The 14,104-nt window shown below is 40.3% G+C and overlaps 1 protein-coding gene across 12 annotated transcripts in view; it reads right to left on the minus strand.

Moving 5' to 3' along the window:
* The window catches only part of KALRN (kalirin RhoGEF kinase), a 513,673-nt gene that overhangs the window by 147,975 nt on the left and 351,594 nt on the right, over window positions 1-14,104 (minus strand). For all 12 annotated transcript variants that reach the window (XM_054069262.1, XM_054069263.1, XM_054069264.1 and 9 more), the window contains exons 22-29: window positions 12,029-12,211; window positions 10,842-10,960; window positions 9,553-9,619; window positions 8,549-8,658; window positions 7,603-7,672; window positions 5,812-5,901; window positions 2,309-2,401; window positions 846-957 (exon numbers count right to left, since the gene is read on the minus strand). In XM_054069262.1, the coding sequence (XP_053925237.1) occupies window positions 846-957; window positions 2,309-2,401; window positions 5,812-5,901; window positions 7,603-7,672; window positions 8,549-8,658; window positions 9,553-9,619; window positions 10,842-10,960; window positions 12,029-12,211 (844 nt within the window). The remainder of the gene's footprint in view (window positions 1-845; window positions 958-2,308; window positions 2,402-5,811; window positions 5,902-7,602; window positions 7,673-8,548; window positions 8,659-9,552; window positions 9,620-10,841; window positions 10,961-12,028; window positions 12,212-14,104) is intronic.

Below are 14,104 nucleotides of genomic sequence, written 5' to 3' on the forward strand. Positions count from 1 at the left end.
GGACAGACTATCCCGGCATTATTTTCAGAAGCCATAGTTAAAACCATATTTACAGTGTTTCTACCTATGCTAGGCCGGTTTGCACCCCTGCAATTTTAATCACTCGGTCTTATAGTGATGCTTAGCTACTGGCACCATTTCCATTTTTTCTTGCCTGTTTTAATACTCTCCTTGTTTCCTGGTTCTGACTCAAGCCAGGCTGGAAATTATTTCCCAGGGCAAGAATATGTTTGAAAGACAATAAAGCATCTCTATCCAGAATAAAATTTTTAAATTTTAGAAATCTTCTACACATCAAAAAAAAAAGACTGAATTTTGGGGCAATTAAAATATTTTCTTCTGTAATTTGCAAATACTTTTTAATAATACTTTATTCTTTTTTAATCTTTGGGATTACTATATGGACATGTTGAAACACAAGATGTTTTGACCCAGAAACCCAGAACATTTTGTTGAGACAGTATTTAGAAATGCTTTCATCCAATAATTATTACAATTGCCAGCAGCTAAACTGATACTGCTTCAGAAGGGATTTTTTTTGTTTCATTAAGATTGTTTTAACTAAATACATATATACGTTATATATATAAAAATAGATATACACACACATATGTGTACACATATATATAAATGCACACACACAAGATATAAATAAATAAACTCCCCCAAACCTCCCAGCTAGCTTTTGGAGAAATATCAGAAAAGAGGTAGCAAGCACCTGAAAATTACGATCAATCAACAGCATTGCTACAGGTTAAACTGTACTAACTTTCTACACAAGTTACAAGAAGGCTTCATGTACTGGTGAGTCCCTCCCCTGCCCCAGCCACCTGCCCATCTGCTACCTTCCAGCATGCTGACATGCATTGCGTCGTTGGCCTTCTTTGGGACACTGAGCATGACTTCCAGACCATCTTTGAGTTCCCCTTTACCCTCCTCACAGCAGGTTAGCAGTTCCTACGAAGCAAAGTAGAACACCTGTAAACAAACCCTGACCAACATGCTGTCTTTATCTCAGATTGGTTTCCTCGGCAAGCAGATCATAAAGTTGCAGCCACTTCTCTAACAGCAGCAGGAGAAAGCTGAGCCATCTCAAAAACACTGTGGATGCTCACAGATAGTGAGGATCAAGCGGAATGACTATCAAGCAAGGCAACATAAGGTGTTTCGAGTAACACTCTTCACTCAGAGGGTTTCTGGGGGTTTATGCCCATGCTGCAGTCATCAGCACACCCAGGTGCGTTGCAGGACCACTGCCTGATCCAGCAGTGCTAGTGAGTAGCACAGCACAGGCAGGGCTGGCAGTGTGGCGTGCCCAGGGTAGGGAGGTCCCTTCAGGAAAGATTCACCTGAAGAGACCAAAGGGGTGAGGCATTCTTGCCCCTCCATTAGCAGACAGTTTATGCAGTGCAGGCTTGCTGTCCCACAGCACTCACAAAACTATGTCAAACCTGTCGGTTTGAGTAAACTCATACAAAACACATATTTGTCAACACATTGAATGTGCTCAGTAAGTACCTTCCTATCACTCCTTTGGTACATACACAGGAAGCTTTAAAGAGATGAAAGTATCAAATCTGGTCCTAGATTTTCAAAGTCAGAATCTGTCTCTTCCCTTATCCCCCAGATATTTTTTTCTTCTCTGGTTTGCTACTTTTGAAGTGAACTGCGGCTGCTGAAGTTAGATCTAAAAAACACCTATTCATAAGATGCTGCAAAAGCCTGGAACAAATTTACAACAAACAAACAAAAGGGCTTTTTTTTTTTTTTAATGGAAATGTTAATGTTTCACTTGGAAAAAGCTTTGTATATGAAACTTTACTCTGTTGTTTGAACACAAACTTGTTTGCTCCCAAACAGAATCTAATGTCAGTGAAGGAGTCTCAGTCAAGCGTCACTGCAATTTCCCAAAGCTCACTACTGCTTTCATTGAAGCCTTAAATCAAAATATTACATGTCACAAACTTAGCAAGAAGGGAAGTAAATAGTTCTGTCATCCTTTCAACTTCCCTTTCCCGGTTCTTGCTTTTTTAGGGTTAAATCCACTTGGATACAAAAAACCCAGTCGAAACAGGTGATCAGTATTTTACTGTTTGTTTCTTTTTTCTTTCACTCTTTTCCTTTAAAACACCCAGCCTGGTTTCATACTTTGTTGCCATGCTCAGGCCTAGGAAGCAGAAGTAGCAGCTTAGCAGCAGCTGCTTACAGGTCATGAACAGGTGATGAAGCAGCTCCCCTAAGAATAAGTTAACTCATTACACCTGTGAACTGCTCTGCATGAGCTGTTCTGAGAAGTTCACTAAGGTACCTTCAGTAGGAGTTGATATTTTGTGATCCTCTGAACAGGCTTGATTAAATAAGAAGAGATGGAGTTGGCCAGACCATGTCTTTGCTGAATTTCCTAGAAAAGATAAAACCAGCAGTCAGTCATGGAAAAGTACTAAACCCCTGCCAGACAGAACCACCCATAACAGAATTTAGCTTTGTATTTCTGCTTTTCTTTGTTTAGTTTTTTTAACACTCTTTAAGCTCTCATGCAAATAACTGTGGTTTCGGAGAGGCTGGCAATAAACTGCAGAGTTCCCCTAAGGCCACTTAAACTGCAGGAGCCCTGTGCAAGTCAACCTAAGGCTATGTTGAGTACACTACACAGGCTTCAATTTAAATATGACTTATCTGTTGTGTCGACTGGTTTCTCCTAGCTATGAAGGCTGGCAGAGTCTTAACATTCAATTAAAACAGAGTGACATTAAATTAAATTGCACGCGTAGGGTGTAATTTAGCTGTCTAAACATAATCATCTAGCAGCATTTGAGAGCCCTGGGGTAGCTGAAATATCCACATGGGATTAACAGGTCTGATGCAGCACTGACAGACCTGTTCTATTCTGGCTCCTGGGGGCCAGGAGAGATCCTTTATGATACCTTTGACAGTCATGAATACTTCTGGTTTGTCACCTGAATCTCAATCAAAATGTCTTTGTTCACCGTGGCGTGTTCATGAACTTCCGTGGACACTGCAGATAGACACCTGGTGAGGTCTGCAAAGGGCCCAGATGCCTCCCTCCAGCTGCTTCCACGAGGAATTACGAGCCCTTGAAAACGCTACAGTACCCTAATGCACATATTTAGCCATCTAAAAGATTTCATACTCATGCCCTAAGTTTCAAAAGTTTCTCTTTTGAAATAAAACTGGTTGGAATTCCTTCTGCTGCCACCAGGCCCTGGGCATGATTCTGCTTACTCCTGGCCATCAGGAAATCCTCGGTTCTTAAGGAAGCACATGGAGGTGGGGCAGGGGACTTATCTCCAGCTACTGGAGGGTAAATCTGAGACTGTAAAGGGAAGAAGTTACAGAAGATGAAGGAGGAAGAGCTGCCAAGAACAGAGATTTTCTTTCTGTATACAGTCTAATTTTCTGCTGAATACTTGGGAGGTTACTATGTTTTTTTAGTTCCAGAGTTTATCTTTACACTGCAATGTAAAAATAGCCACTTTTCACACAAAGTGTCAACAGATCTGTTTTTTCTAGTATGATGCAAATTTCTTTTAGAACAGAAGTATCTCTGGTGCCATGAACAAGACCCAAAAGGGAAGAGGTTCTCTATGAGGGTTAATGGAATTTGCATGAAGCTGAGTCATGGCTGGCTCCAAACAGGGACAGCGTCTGCAGAGCACATGGCTGGGACTCAGTAACTGCAGGAGCCAGCAAGACCTCAGCCATGTCTGTGAACTTCCTGGAGCTGGCTAAGTACACTTGTTTTTGCAGGACCTAAGTAATGAATTTAGTGCTGTTCCCTTCTCCCAGATCTCTGAGTAGCAGGGCATGCTCCCAACAATACACCTCCCCTTTGAGCATCCTGTGCTCTGCCAGGATGCTTCCCATCAGACTGCAGAGATAGAGTGGGTTGGTGGGGTGACAGCAGTCCCTGCTGCACAGGAACCTGCAGCAGGGAGGCAATAGCATTGCTACACAGCAATCAGACAAATATACTGCTGGGAAAAGAGGTTCTTCCTGCAGCTCTCTGGTATCTGAAATGTTGGACTAAGATGGCAGCCTGTTGCTGTGTGCCTTGGGTTGGCATCCGTATCAACCCACCTAAGAAAAGAAACCATTTTTCTCTGTATATATGGCTTCACTTAAGTCCTTAGAATATCCCAGCATCACTAGTCATTCTCTTCACAGTTTCAAAATAGAAATGTCACTTATCATTGCTTTTTATCCTAATTAGAAAACCCTTGCAAATCTTCCATGGACTCGAAGGGTTCCGATAGATTACTGTGACTGCTTGTTTTCATCTCAGAGGTGGCTTTCTATGACAGTTTATGCAATTTGAGTGGTTGTATACTTGTGATTTTCAAGCAGGCTTCTTACTAAGGGGTGTTATTCCAGATAACTCACTCTCATCATCAAGGTATTTTGGGAAATTACAGATTCTGCTTGGAAGAAAAGAACCAGCTGTTTCCTCTGTGTTCCTCAGGCCAGACCGTCCCCTGTCCTGTCACTTAACCACTGACATTCCAAGTTCAGGATAAGGAGGATCTATGTACAGGTACTTTATGCTACCTTAGTCACTCAGATTGAGTGAATCCTAAGGGATTTTTCAGGGGAGGCAGCCAGCTTTCTCTTTTCGCACAGGTATCACTGGGTAGGTCTAGTACAATTTCCACCAATGGAAGGAAAGCACCTCCCCTTGCAAACAGCAGATGCTAGCACGTGAATATTCACTACTAAGTAACATCAGGAAGGTTTCTGACACATATACTGAGCTGGAGAAGAAATGCTTTGCAGAGGAACCGCTTTTAACCTGTACAAACAACACTGATAGACACACAAGGCAGATCAACCCTTCCACGAGTCACCAACCAATGCAAACCATTCAACAGGCTCAAGCGCCACCTCCTGGAAGATTCCTTTCAGTTCAATTCTACTTTTAGACCACTCGGTAACAAAGGTCAAAAAAAGCCAAAAAGTGTCCATCACTTTTCTTGTGGCTCATGTGAGATCTTTCAGCATTGAGTTTAACTGAAATGATATAACCATTGGCAGATACAAAACCCAGAAGAGCCGGTTCATGTCAGCTGCCAACCTCATTACAGGTTAGACCCTGCTGAGTGCTTACATTTGTAAAATAATTTTCAATGCTTTGGAGAAGAGGTCTTAGCATTTTTTTTTTTTTTCAGAAAGATACCCAATTAAAGCTACAAGCTAGCAGACAAGCATGGCAAAATGGCCAAGGTTCCAAAAATCAGAGGGAAACCTTAGTTTAAAAGCACTCAAAAACTCTAAAGAATGTTCTCAGTCTACAAAAATGTGTTTGTAGCCTGCAAATATTTATCACCAGGTGTACCACTTGTAAGGGAAATAGTCTAATTGCAGTCAATGGAGTCCCTTACTAGCACGATGAAGCAAATGTTTAATAGGGTGGGTAAAATTTGCAGCACAGGAGAACAGATTCTTGTTTTGGACTTAGAGATTTCAGGTCATAAAATATAATAGGATCTGCTTTTCATTTTACCACTAAACCCAGAAGTAGAGAGTACATCTAAACCAGATCTTTAGAAAGGATTTGGTCTGAAAAACACACAAAGATTCCCGTAAGATTGTGTGTCTCCATTAAAAGCAGCTTGCTCTGCTGATGAAGATCACACATCACACTACAGCCTATCAGTTTTCACAGGATGCAAAATCTGCGGTAGAATGAAAAACTCAAATGCCAAATCACAAAAAAGAACCCGGTGCTCAGATGTGAAGAGGAGGTGTTTTCAGCTGCACTACGCATGCTGAAGGAAAATGGCAATGGCTGCTTACATCAAAGAAAGTCCCTGCATGTTCCAGGATGAGCTGGCTGGAGTCAGGCTTGTTTTTGCAGTAGGTGACATACATCTGAAATTTATCTGCCTGTGAAAACAAACATCAAGGGAAAATCAAGATAAGCTATTTCTCTGCTCTCATAGTCTTTCATTAAGGCTCACCAGGATAAATACAAGTGATAAATCCCCATCTCTCAAAGCAACATAAGAATTGCAAACTAAGAACTTAGACAGTTCCAACCTTACCTGAACAGTTGTGAGGGGAATGAGGCACACTCTGTAACAGCTGTGGAGGCTCTCTTTAACCCAAGAGTCTCAGAGGGAAGGCCTAAAACTTTAATCCAGGTATAAAATAATTTCTAAGAGCTCTAATGATGTTACACAGATTGTATCCAAAACCCTGCAGGCCTCAAAACCCAGTCTTGAAGTGTTGGCTCTATCACCTGTTTGAAAATAAAGCCAGTGGAGAAATTCTGGGCAAGAGACTCACCTAACTTAAACTGGCTTGAACCAACATTTTTTACTCAAGACTGGCTCAGATTTGTGACGCCTGTCCCAAATTTGCCTTTCCTACCTTGGTTCAAACCTCAGTGGCTCAAACTCTATGTTGTGCTAAGAGTGTTTTTTATTTCACTTTCTAATTTATTTATTTTTAAGAGGAAATTAAAAGCATCTGTGCATTCCTGCTTAAAGCAGTTTTGTATTGCCAAATTCTGGTCACAGGAGAGGCAGGCAAACAGAAGTGGATGATGCCCTCCTTTTGTTACTGATGCATTTTTTTTATACCAGATATCTAAATAACAGGTGCCTGCAATTGGGCAGGCAGCTTTGTATGTATGTCTGTAACTATACACGTTAACTCTGGTCATGTACCATTGCTGAGATGATGTGGTGGAATCTTAAAAGTAGATTTTGCACAGAATGGATATGCAAATGTGTCCATCTTTCCGAAACATGTAACCGCTTCTTTGTAAACAACATTTGTGAATCCACTTCACCAATATTTGTATCATGTTTTTAAATTAAAAGCCCATATAAAACAATCCAAGCACACTCATTTTTTTGAGAAGTTTTCCATAATGACTTTTAAAATACTAATTCCCAGCTTTGAAATATGAATAAAAGAGTCAGAGAAAACATGCCAGAGAAAAGATGGCCAACTTGCTGGTAAGTATTTTGAAAAGATAACAGCTTTCATATAGATAAATTACTGTAGCAAATTCCTGGAGCCTCCTACGCCTATGAAAACTCTTAATGTCATGATTTCAAAGTCCTGTTGGAAATTATCCTGGCATTGGCTAATGGAATGAGAGACCACAGTGGCTTAGGAATTTCACATTAATTTCAAAAGAAAAATGTTGATAAAATACGTTGTTCATAGTTTTGTAGAGGTCTCATGGCAGGCTAAAATATTTTACAGAAGGTAGGTTAAGATTTTAAATGTCTGTCCTTCCAGGACCCTTCACAAAGACATGAACATCACCCCTAAATAAGGCTTCACTTGATGAAGTCCTGTTAAACAGGAGCCAGCAGGATTAAAAGCTGTGCTGGTCTGAGCAGGACAAGGAGAGAGACTCTAGAAAGCCTCCACACCACTGCTCAGGAGCAGAGTTAAGTGAAGGAACCTTTCATCCTGGGAGAGGTGCAAGACAAAGCAGTTGTAGTTCCAGATTAGCTTCTAATCTCACTCATCAATGAGGACGTAACCCTTGTACCAATTCCCAGCTGGTTTCCATCTGTGCTTGAGGAATTAATTTGAATAAATAATGTAGAGAAGAAGCCTCATTACCCAGGTGACGAAGCAGTGGCCCACATCCTCAGGCAGTTGTTCGTATTTCTCTAGTTCTTTCAGAAAAATGCTGAAAAAAAGATGACAGCAATGTAATTACTTAGTCAAATACCTAGGAGAAGCACAATGACCAATGAGTTAATCAGTGCTAATGCTGAGTACTTGTATCTTAATTACAAGGCTAATGAAGTGTCCTGCCAGTGGACAAAGTGTGTCCTTGCAGAGGTTTTTTGAGCACCGTCATGACCAACTCCACTAGAAAGGAAGAGGGAGTAATCCCTAGTAGGAGGTCAGTGTATTCGCGACTGCAAAGTGGTACTCATGAACCAGATCGTGAATCTTCGAAAAGTTCTTGTGCAGTGGTTTAGAGGAAGAGCAAAAAGAGAAGCTCAAGGCTGCCAGGTTTCCATCACCAAACTCAGTTTATAACAGAGTTTATAATTGCTATTGCATTCATGTTATAGCATGGAAACAAGGCCCTCTAAATGAACTGATACACAGTCCTTCATTGATAAGAGGGACTGCTGTTACTTACAGATTAAATATAGAAAGTCTCCAAGAAGTGGTAGGAAAGCTACTTGGTAACCCAGCTCATGTCAACCACTTCTTTTTTCTCCCCATCTTGTTTTCCAACAGATTCTATTTGACAGGCAAGCAGCCAGACTAGATCTACTGCTGTGAGATGGAAAGCATGTATAGGCCCACAAAGCATTGGTATAATACGAATGTATCATTGTTAATTAGCTGAAGGCAAAGTTTAAACTAAGATTCAATTTGCTTTTGTAAGAGAACTACACCAGGAATTCAAACATTATTTTGCAAACTTGGATCAATTACTTTACAATCCCGTGTGCATTCTACTGTAGGCCACGTAGATATATAGGTATACACCTGCCTTTAGTTCCCTTAGACAGTAAACAGTAACACAACTGTTAGGAAAACCTACTTGTTATGAAAGTCATATATCTCCTGAATATTGCCAAAGATGATGTGTTCTTTATTAAGGATTCCAGCGGGTATTTCTTCTACTCCACTTGTCATTTCCCAAAGGTAGGTCTGGAAGACACCAGCAATTCTAGCAGTGAAAAAGAATAGATCTCCCTCTTTTATTGCCAAAAGCACAAGCTGACAAGGGGAACTATGTGCTTTGAAATTAAACAAATGAGACTAAAAAAATTAGAAATGTTCCAGTGTCACAGAGAGCTCTCCAGAGAAATTCAGTGTGCTGACACTTAGACATTGTCTGAGGAAAAACCAGAAACATGCTAACACCACTGTCTTTGTTGTCCAGCTGATGGTGTCCAAAAACTGCAGGTGGAAACAGTTGAAAGATAACCTGGATTTGTCACTTCAGTAACATCAGATACATTAAAAAAAAAATCTCTTTTACATTGCAGGAAGATAAGAATTGACAGATTTCTCTGAAATAGACTCTAATTTTTGTCCCAAATACCACAGTCCCCTTCAGAAACATCCTGCTGTAGAGCTAGGCAGGATACTTGACAGTGCAAATCCAGCTCTTTCTCTAGCATGACATGATCCAAAGGAATTCTTAAGAAATTTTACATGATTCAACAAGGACTAGAATCCCACAAATTTCAGGTCAACATGCGAATACATCGCTTTTCACCGCATTTCAGGACATTGCTCTCACCCTGCAGGAGTACAGCTTTGTAAATAAAGGCACACTCAGGTGTCCCTGGAGGTGCAAACATTTACAGCCACATGTGGAGACCACAGGCCATACTTCTGCCAGTGGGAGACAAGATCCCTCTGCTGCCTACCCAAGTCCCACCGCTAGCAGGACATCACTCTGCGCAAGCTACCAATGGTGGTTCCCTCACACAGACCCTTGTCAAGGTCAGCCTTTGCAGCACAGCAAACACGACCACTGCAAAGGATACCACGTCTCTCCTGCAAATACTGGAGACTTCCCAGGCCATATCTTACCTCTAAACATTCATGTAAATCCCTGACATAAGCTTTTTCTGTCTGAAGCAACTCAGCCATAATGAATCTGAAAAACAAAGTATTTCAGGTGTTTTGGACATTACAGGCATTTGTACAATGAACAGAAAACTGAACATCTTTCTCTTGTCTTCATGAATCAGTGTACTTCCACTCAGTCTTCAGCTGCCTAACTTTGCATCTTTCACTTCCATGAATGAAATATCATTTTGTGCTCTAGTCCCCATAATGGTCATTTTCTAAACATCTTTTCTGCATAAAATTCTAAGTTTTGTTTCTGCAACCCTGAGGTGTCATTTACAAACTACGTGCTCATCCTTAACATTCGACTGATCCCCAGAATTTTTTTTCCCCTTGTTAAAGACTTGAGATTCAACACCACCACCACTTGCTTGACAATAAGTCAACCCGAAACTTGACCATCAGAGCCAATGCAGATGGATTTGGGAGAAACTACTACTTTGAAGAGGCTTCAACAGCTTGGTATCCAACTGGAGAAAATCCAGACTGCTGGGATGCCCAACAACCACATATGTAGCGCCTGAGGGTGGGCATCTCAAAGTTAAAATGCGCAATGTTATGAAAATGTGCCGCAGGCTGGCCAAGTGTAACCGCTGTTTCCTAAAGTAAAAACATTCTTATCAAGGGCATGCACTGAAGCGACAATTTCTGAGGGCTGAGAAAGACCATATATACATATGATTTCCAGAATATTCTCACACACACAAAAAAAATAAGACAAAAAACTGTGAAAGTAGACTGTTTAAGTGCAATAAGCACTCTACAAATATTTCCTCTAGTATGGAATATTTCCAGTTCTCCCAGTTCTACGCCCACTGAAATTGAACCTAAGCTTCAAGGTGAACTCTTGTGTCAGTGTAACCCATTTAACCTCCTCTGGATGTTGCTGGAGTTTAGATGGTACCTAGACATATAAAGATGCTCTTCATTTTTTTCCTGTTCATTTCACTTTTCACATACAGTCAGAAAGAAATTGTGACAATGAGTATCTCCATGACATCAGGGTCTAATCAAAGTGTTTGGCTCACTCCTTTTCCTTTCCAAAAGTAACTTCCAGTTAAATCAAAAATAAATTCAACCTGTGTGTTCTGAAATTCTCTAGGCCACAAGTCACAACTTCTGCCCTCCACCTGTAGACTTATGTCAATAGCTCTGCAGTTGGAAGGACTGACTGTCAGTCATTTTTGGTCATGGAAATATCACAGAATCACTCTTAGGTAACAGCAGACAGTGAGCAGTTGGGAACATACTCTTTCTTTCTGGCTGACTTCCTTTTTTCTTCATTGGCTTCATGATTTGCATCTCTCAGCTTTACTTCCCGGTCTGAAAGACTTGCTGGAATAATATCTAGTTCTAGGTCCTTGTTATCCTAGAAAAAGTGACAGTAGAGATTTTAAATTCATTGTAAACTTCCTTTTGCGCAAAACGCAGTATGTTCATGAGATCAAATGGATAAGAAGGGACAAAAGTAAGATAAAGATACTGATGTCAGAAAGAAGGAAAGTCAAAGAGATTTAGAAGGACTACACTGAGAAAGGAGAAGGGGAGAGAGAAATCTTAAAAAAAAAAAAAAAGCCAACTATGAGATTTATTATAGTCATTACTCTTATTCCTACCTAGAAACAGCGATTGACAAGAAACATCTAAACTTTACCTTGGTCATTCACATTTAAATTAGTTGCCTAGTATGAGACTTGATAAACAGTCTGATAAAGTAGGGCACTATGCAGAGACAATCTCAACTTCCAATGGCCGTCTGCCATGGAAATTCCTTTCCAGACCGTGGTTAGTAACTTTGTGTAAACCAGAGACCCTGGAACAGTATATTTAAGGAACCTTGAGGGTTTAAGTGAGGGAATTGATTCCTCTTTCTTTGATACATAAGTTCAAAGGACGGTTGACTGAAACGTTTTTAAGTGTTTCTGCTTGTGGCACTCCCCTTCAATACTGCGGCCAGGGAATAAGAGGAGGTTTTAATTTTCATTTCTCTTGAGTCACCGTATTCCACCTAAAAGACCTCAGAGATGAGGTTGGGGATCAATTTTCTGGTTAGTTAAAGGATGAGAGAATGGAAATTTGCAGTAAAAGTCTGAGTTTGATTCAAAATAATGGTGTGGGAGCAGGATTTATGGCTTATGCTAAAATTAACACAGACTTTTATTCAAATAGTGTGTTTCCCCCTCCTTCCAAGTAGCTGTACGGTCTCCTGGACAATGGTGCAAGCATTTGTTTAGAGAGCCTTTCTGATCTTCATCTGTGTCATCCTCATACCACTAATCTGCCACAAAATACTTTTTTTCTCTTCAGAAATAGTTCTGAGTTTGGCTATGTAGGTTGGCCACATTTTAAGTGTTTCTAATGGACATAGGATAACCTGCCACATTCATACCACACTTTCCACTTCACACCACCCCAGCAGGACATGGACTTACAGTACCTCTGTATTGATTCCAAGGGCTTTTTCCAGGGAGAAGCGGTATTTCCCCATCCTGAGAGAGAAGTCACGGTAGCGTTTGTCAACAGTGGTGACCCATTTCCTAATTTCGGTGGCGTGTATATGTCCTTTTTCTACAAAGCTGTCAGCCAGCTGGATGAGGAGCTTCACTTTCTCCTTTGTTTGCTGCCCAAAATATGGTCCTTGGTTATGTTGCATTATTATTACTTCCTTTGCTTTTAATTCACACACCAGTCAGAAGCAGCTCACAATTTTTATACATCATTAAATAGTGCCTGCGCTTCATCTTACAGAGAATCAGATGCTTTAAACTTTGCTCAGAAAAACATGAAAGGAATGACATTTTTATAAGGACACTTATGAAGCTGCAGGAGTTAAAAAAAAATAAAGTTTTTGAGACCACACACACAAACACATGAGAAAAACATGCTGGAATTTAGACATGCTACCTTCCCATAATCAAAAACTTATTTTTTTGTGAGCCTTGGAGTAGAACACAGGACTCAAAAATCATACCTCATAAACCACACCAAGGTACTCTGAATTTAGACGTAGGTGGCTCTGCAGACCTGTGTAGGCAGGTCATTAATATACCACATATCAGTGCAGGAAGAAATCTGAGTCACTACTACTCTGTTTCAGAAACAATCAGAATTTAAATCCAAACTCCCGGACTACTATAAAATCTCTCATCAGTATTTTATTTCCATTTAGAGCATTAAAAATTAAAAGATACCTGGATTCCAAAACACACACTGAGACCCCAAACCACCCAGAGGTCTTTTCTATTCCACTTGGACTTTAACTGCCCCTTATCATTATGTTTCTCCATGTTGAGGAACTTCGTGTAAATCGGGCACAAAAGAGCAGTTTATAAATATTGGCTCCAAATCTATCCTAGGAACTAAAGGTACCTGGATCCTATATCTGAGCCAACTCAAGTACAAAATCCTTATAAAAATGGAGATATCAACTGCACAGACTTCACTCCAGCTGTAACACACATGTTAATCCTCTAAAGTAAAAGGAGAATCAGTTGTATCTCCAGAGGTACTGGCAAGCGGCTTTTCAGAGATGAGGAGAACATTCCACTCTGCCTGAAGAGAGACATGCTATTGGGTATCAGCAATGGTATGATGGTATCAGCAATCTGGCCACAAACAGACAAATGTATGTCAGACCCCCAAAAATCTAGCAGATTTCAAACACAAAAATAAATTCAAGAAATTCTGCTAGAAAAATAAATTAATGCTGGATCAGAGTTCATTTTAACAAATTAGTTAAGTAAAGCTAGGTATGCAGAAAAAAAATCTGACTTTCTGTTATATTTAAAGAGTGTTTCACTCCCCCAAAATACCAGCATTTTTGCTTTGCAAACAATTGGTTTGGCCATAAAGTTATTGGGCTCAGGAAGGCTTTCAGTTACAGCTTAATTTGAGAATAACATGAGTCTGTGAGGGGCATGCTTTTACCAGATTCCATATGGCAGTGAAAATGTCCTGGGTCAGCAGTAAGAATATGATTTACTAGAACCCTAGGGGGCAGGACTAGATGCATCAGTGTAAAGAACAGCCAGTAATGGCCAATAAATAACAAGGTAAAAAATACAACCCTAGTTCAAGCAGAGCAGAAATAGTTTGGAAACTGCAGGATGAATTGGGATAATTCTGATCAAAATTAAATTATAAACTGGAACATGATTTCAGGTAAACTGATTATGGGCAGTTAGAGGCCAGAAGCAGTGTTCAAAGAACGTTGTACGGGTTGTGTCTGATTAAGTTAACTTCCAGTCACTGCTAGTTATCTCCCATTTTCACAAACATGCAAGCTAAGGAAAAAGGAAGGAGACAAGAACACCACAAAGCCTGTGAAAAAAACCCATACAAGTATGAAAAGCCAAATGAGGAATTTAGGATTACAGAAGATCAATTTGCAGAACACAGTGAAGCTACATAACACCAAACTCATGGTCTTGCTGCAGTCTGACTTTGTAATTTAGATCCTTATCAGTGGCTGTTAATACCTCTGCGGATTCACTGTCTGTGAATTACCTATGGT

Source organism: Cuculus canorus, chromosome 6, assembly GCF_017976375.1.
Source record: "Cuculus canorus isolate bCucCan1 chromosome 6, bCucCan1.pri, whole genome shotgun sequence".
Classification (NCBI taxonomy): Eukaryota; Metazoa; Chordata; class Aves; order Cuculiformes; family Cuculidae; genus Cuculus; species Cuculus canorus.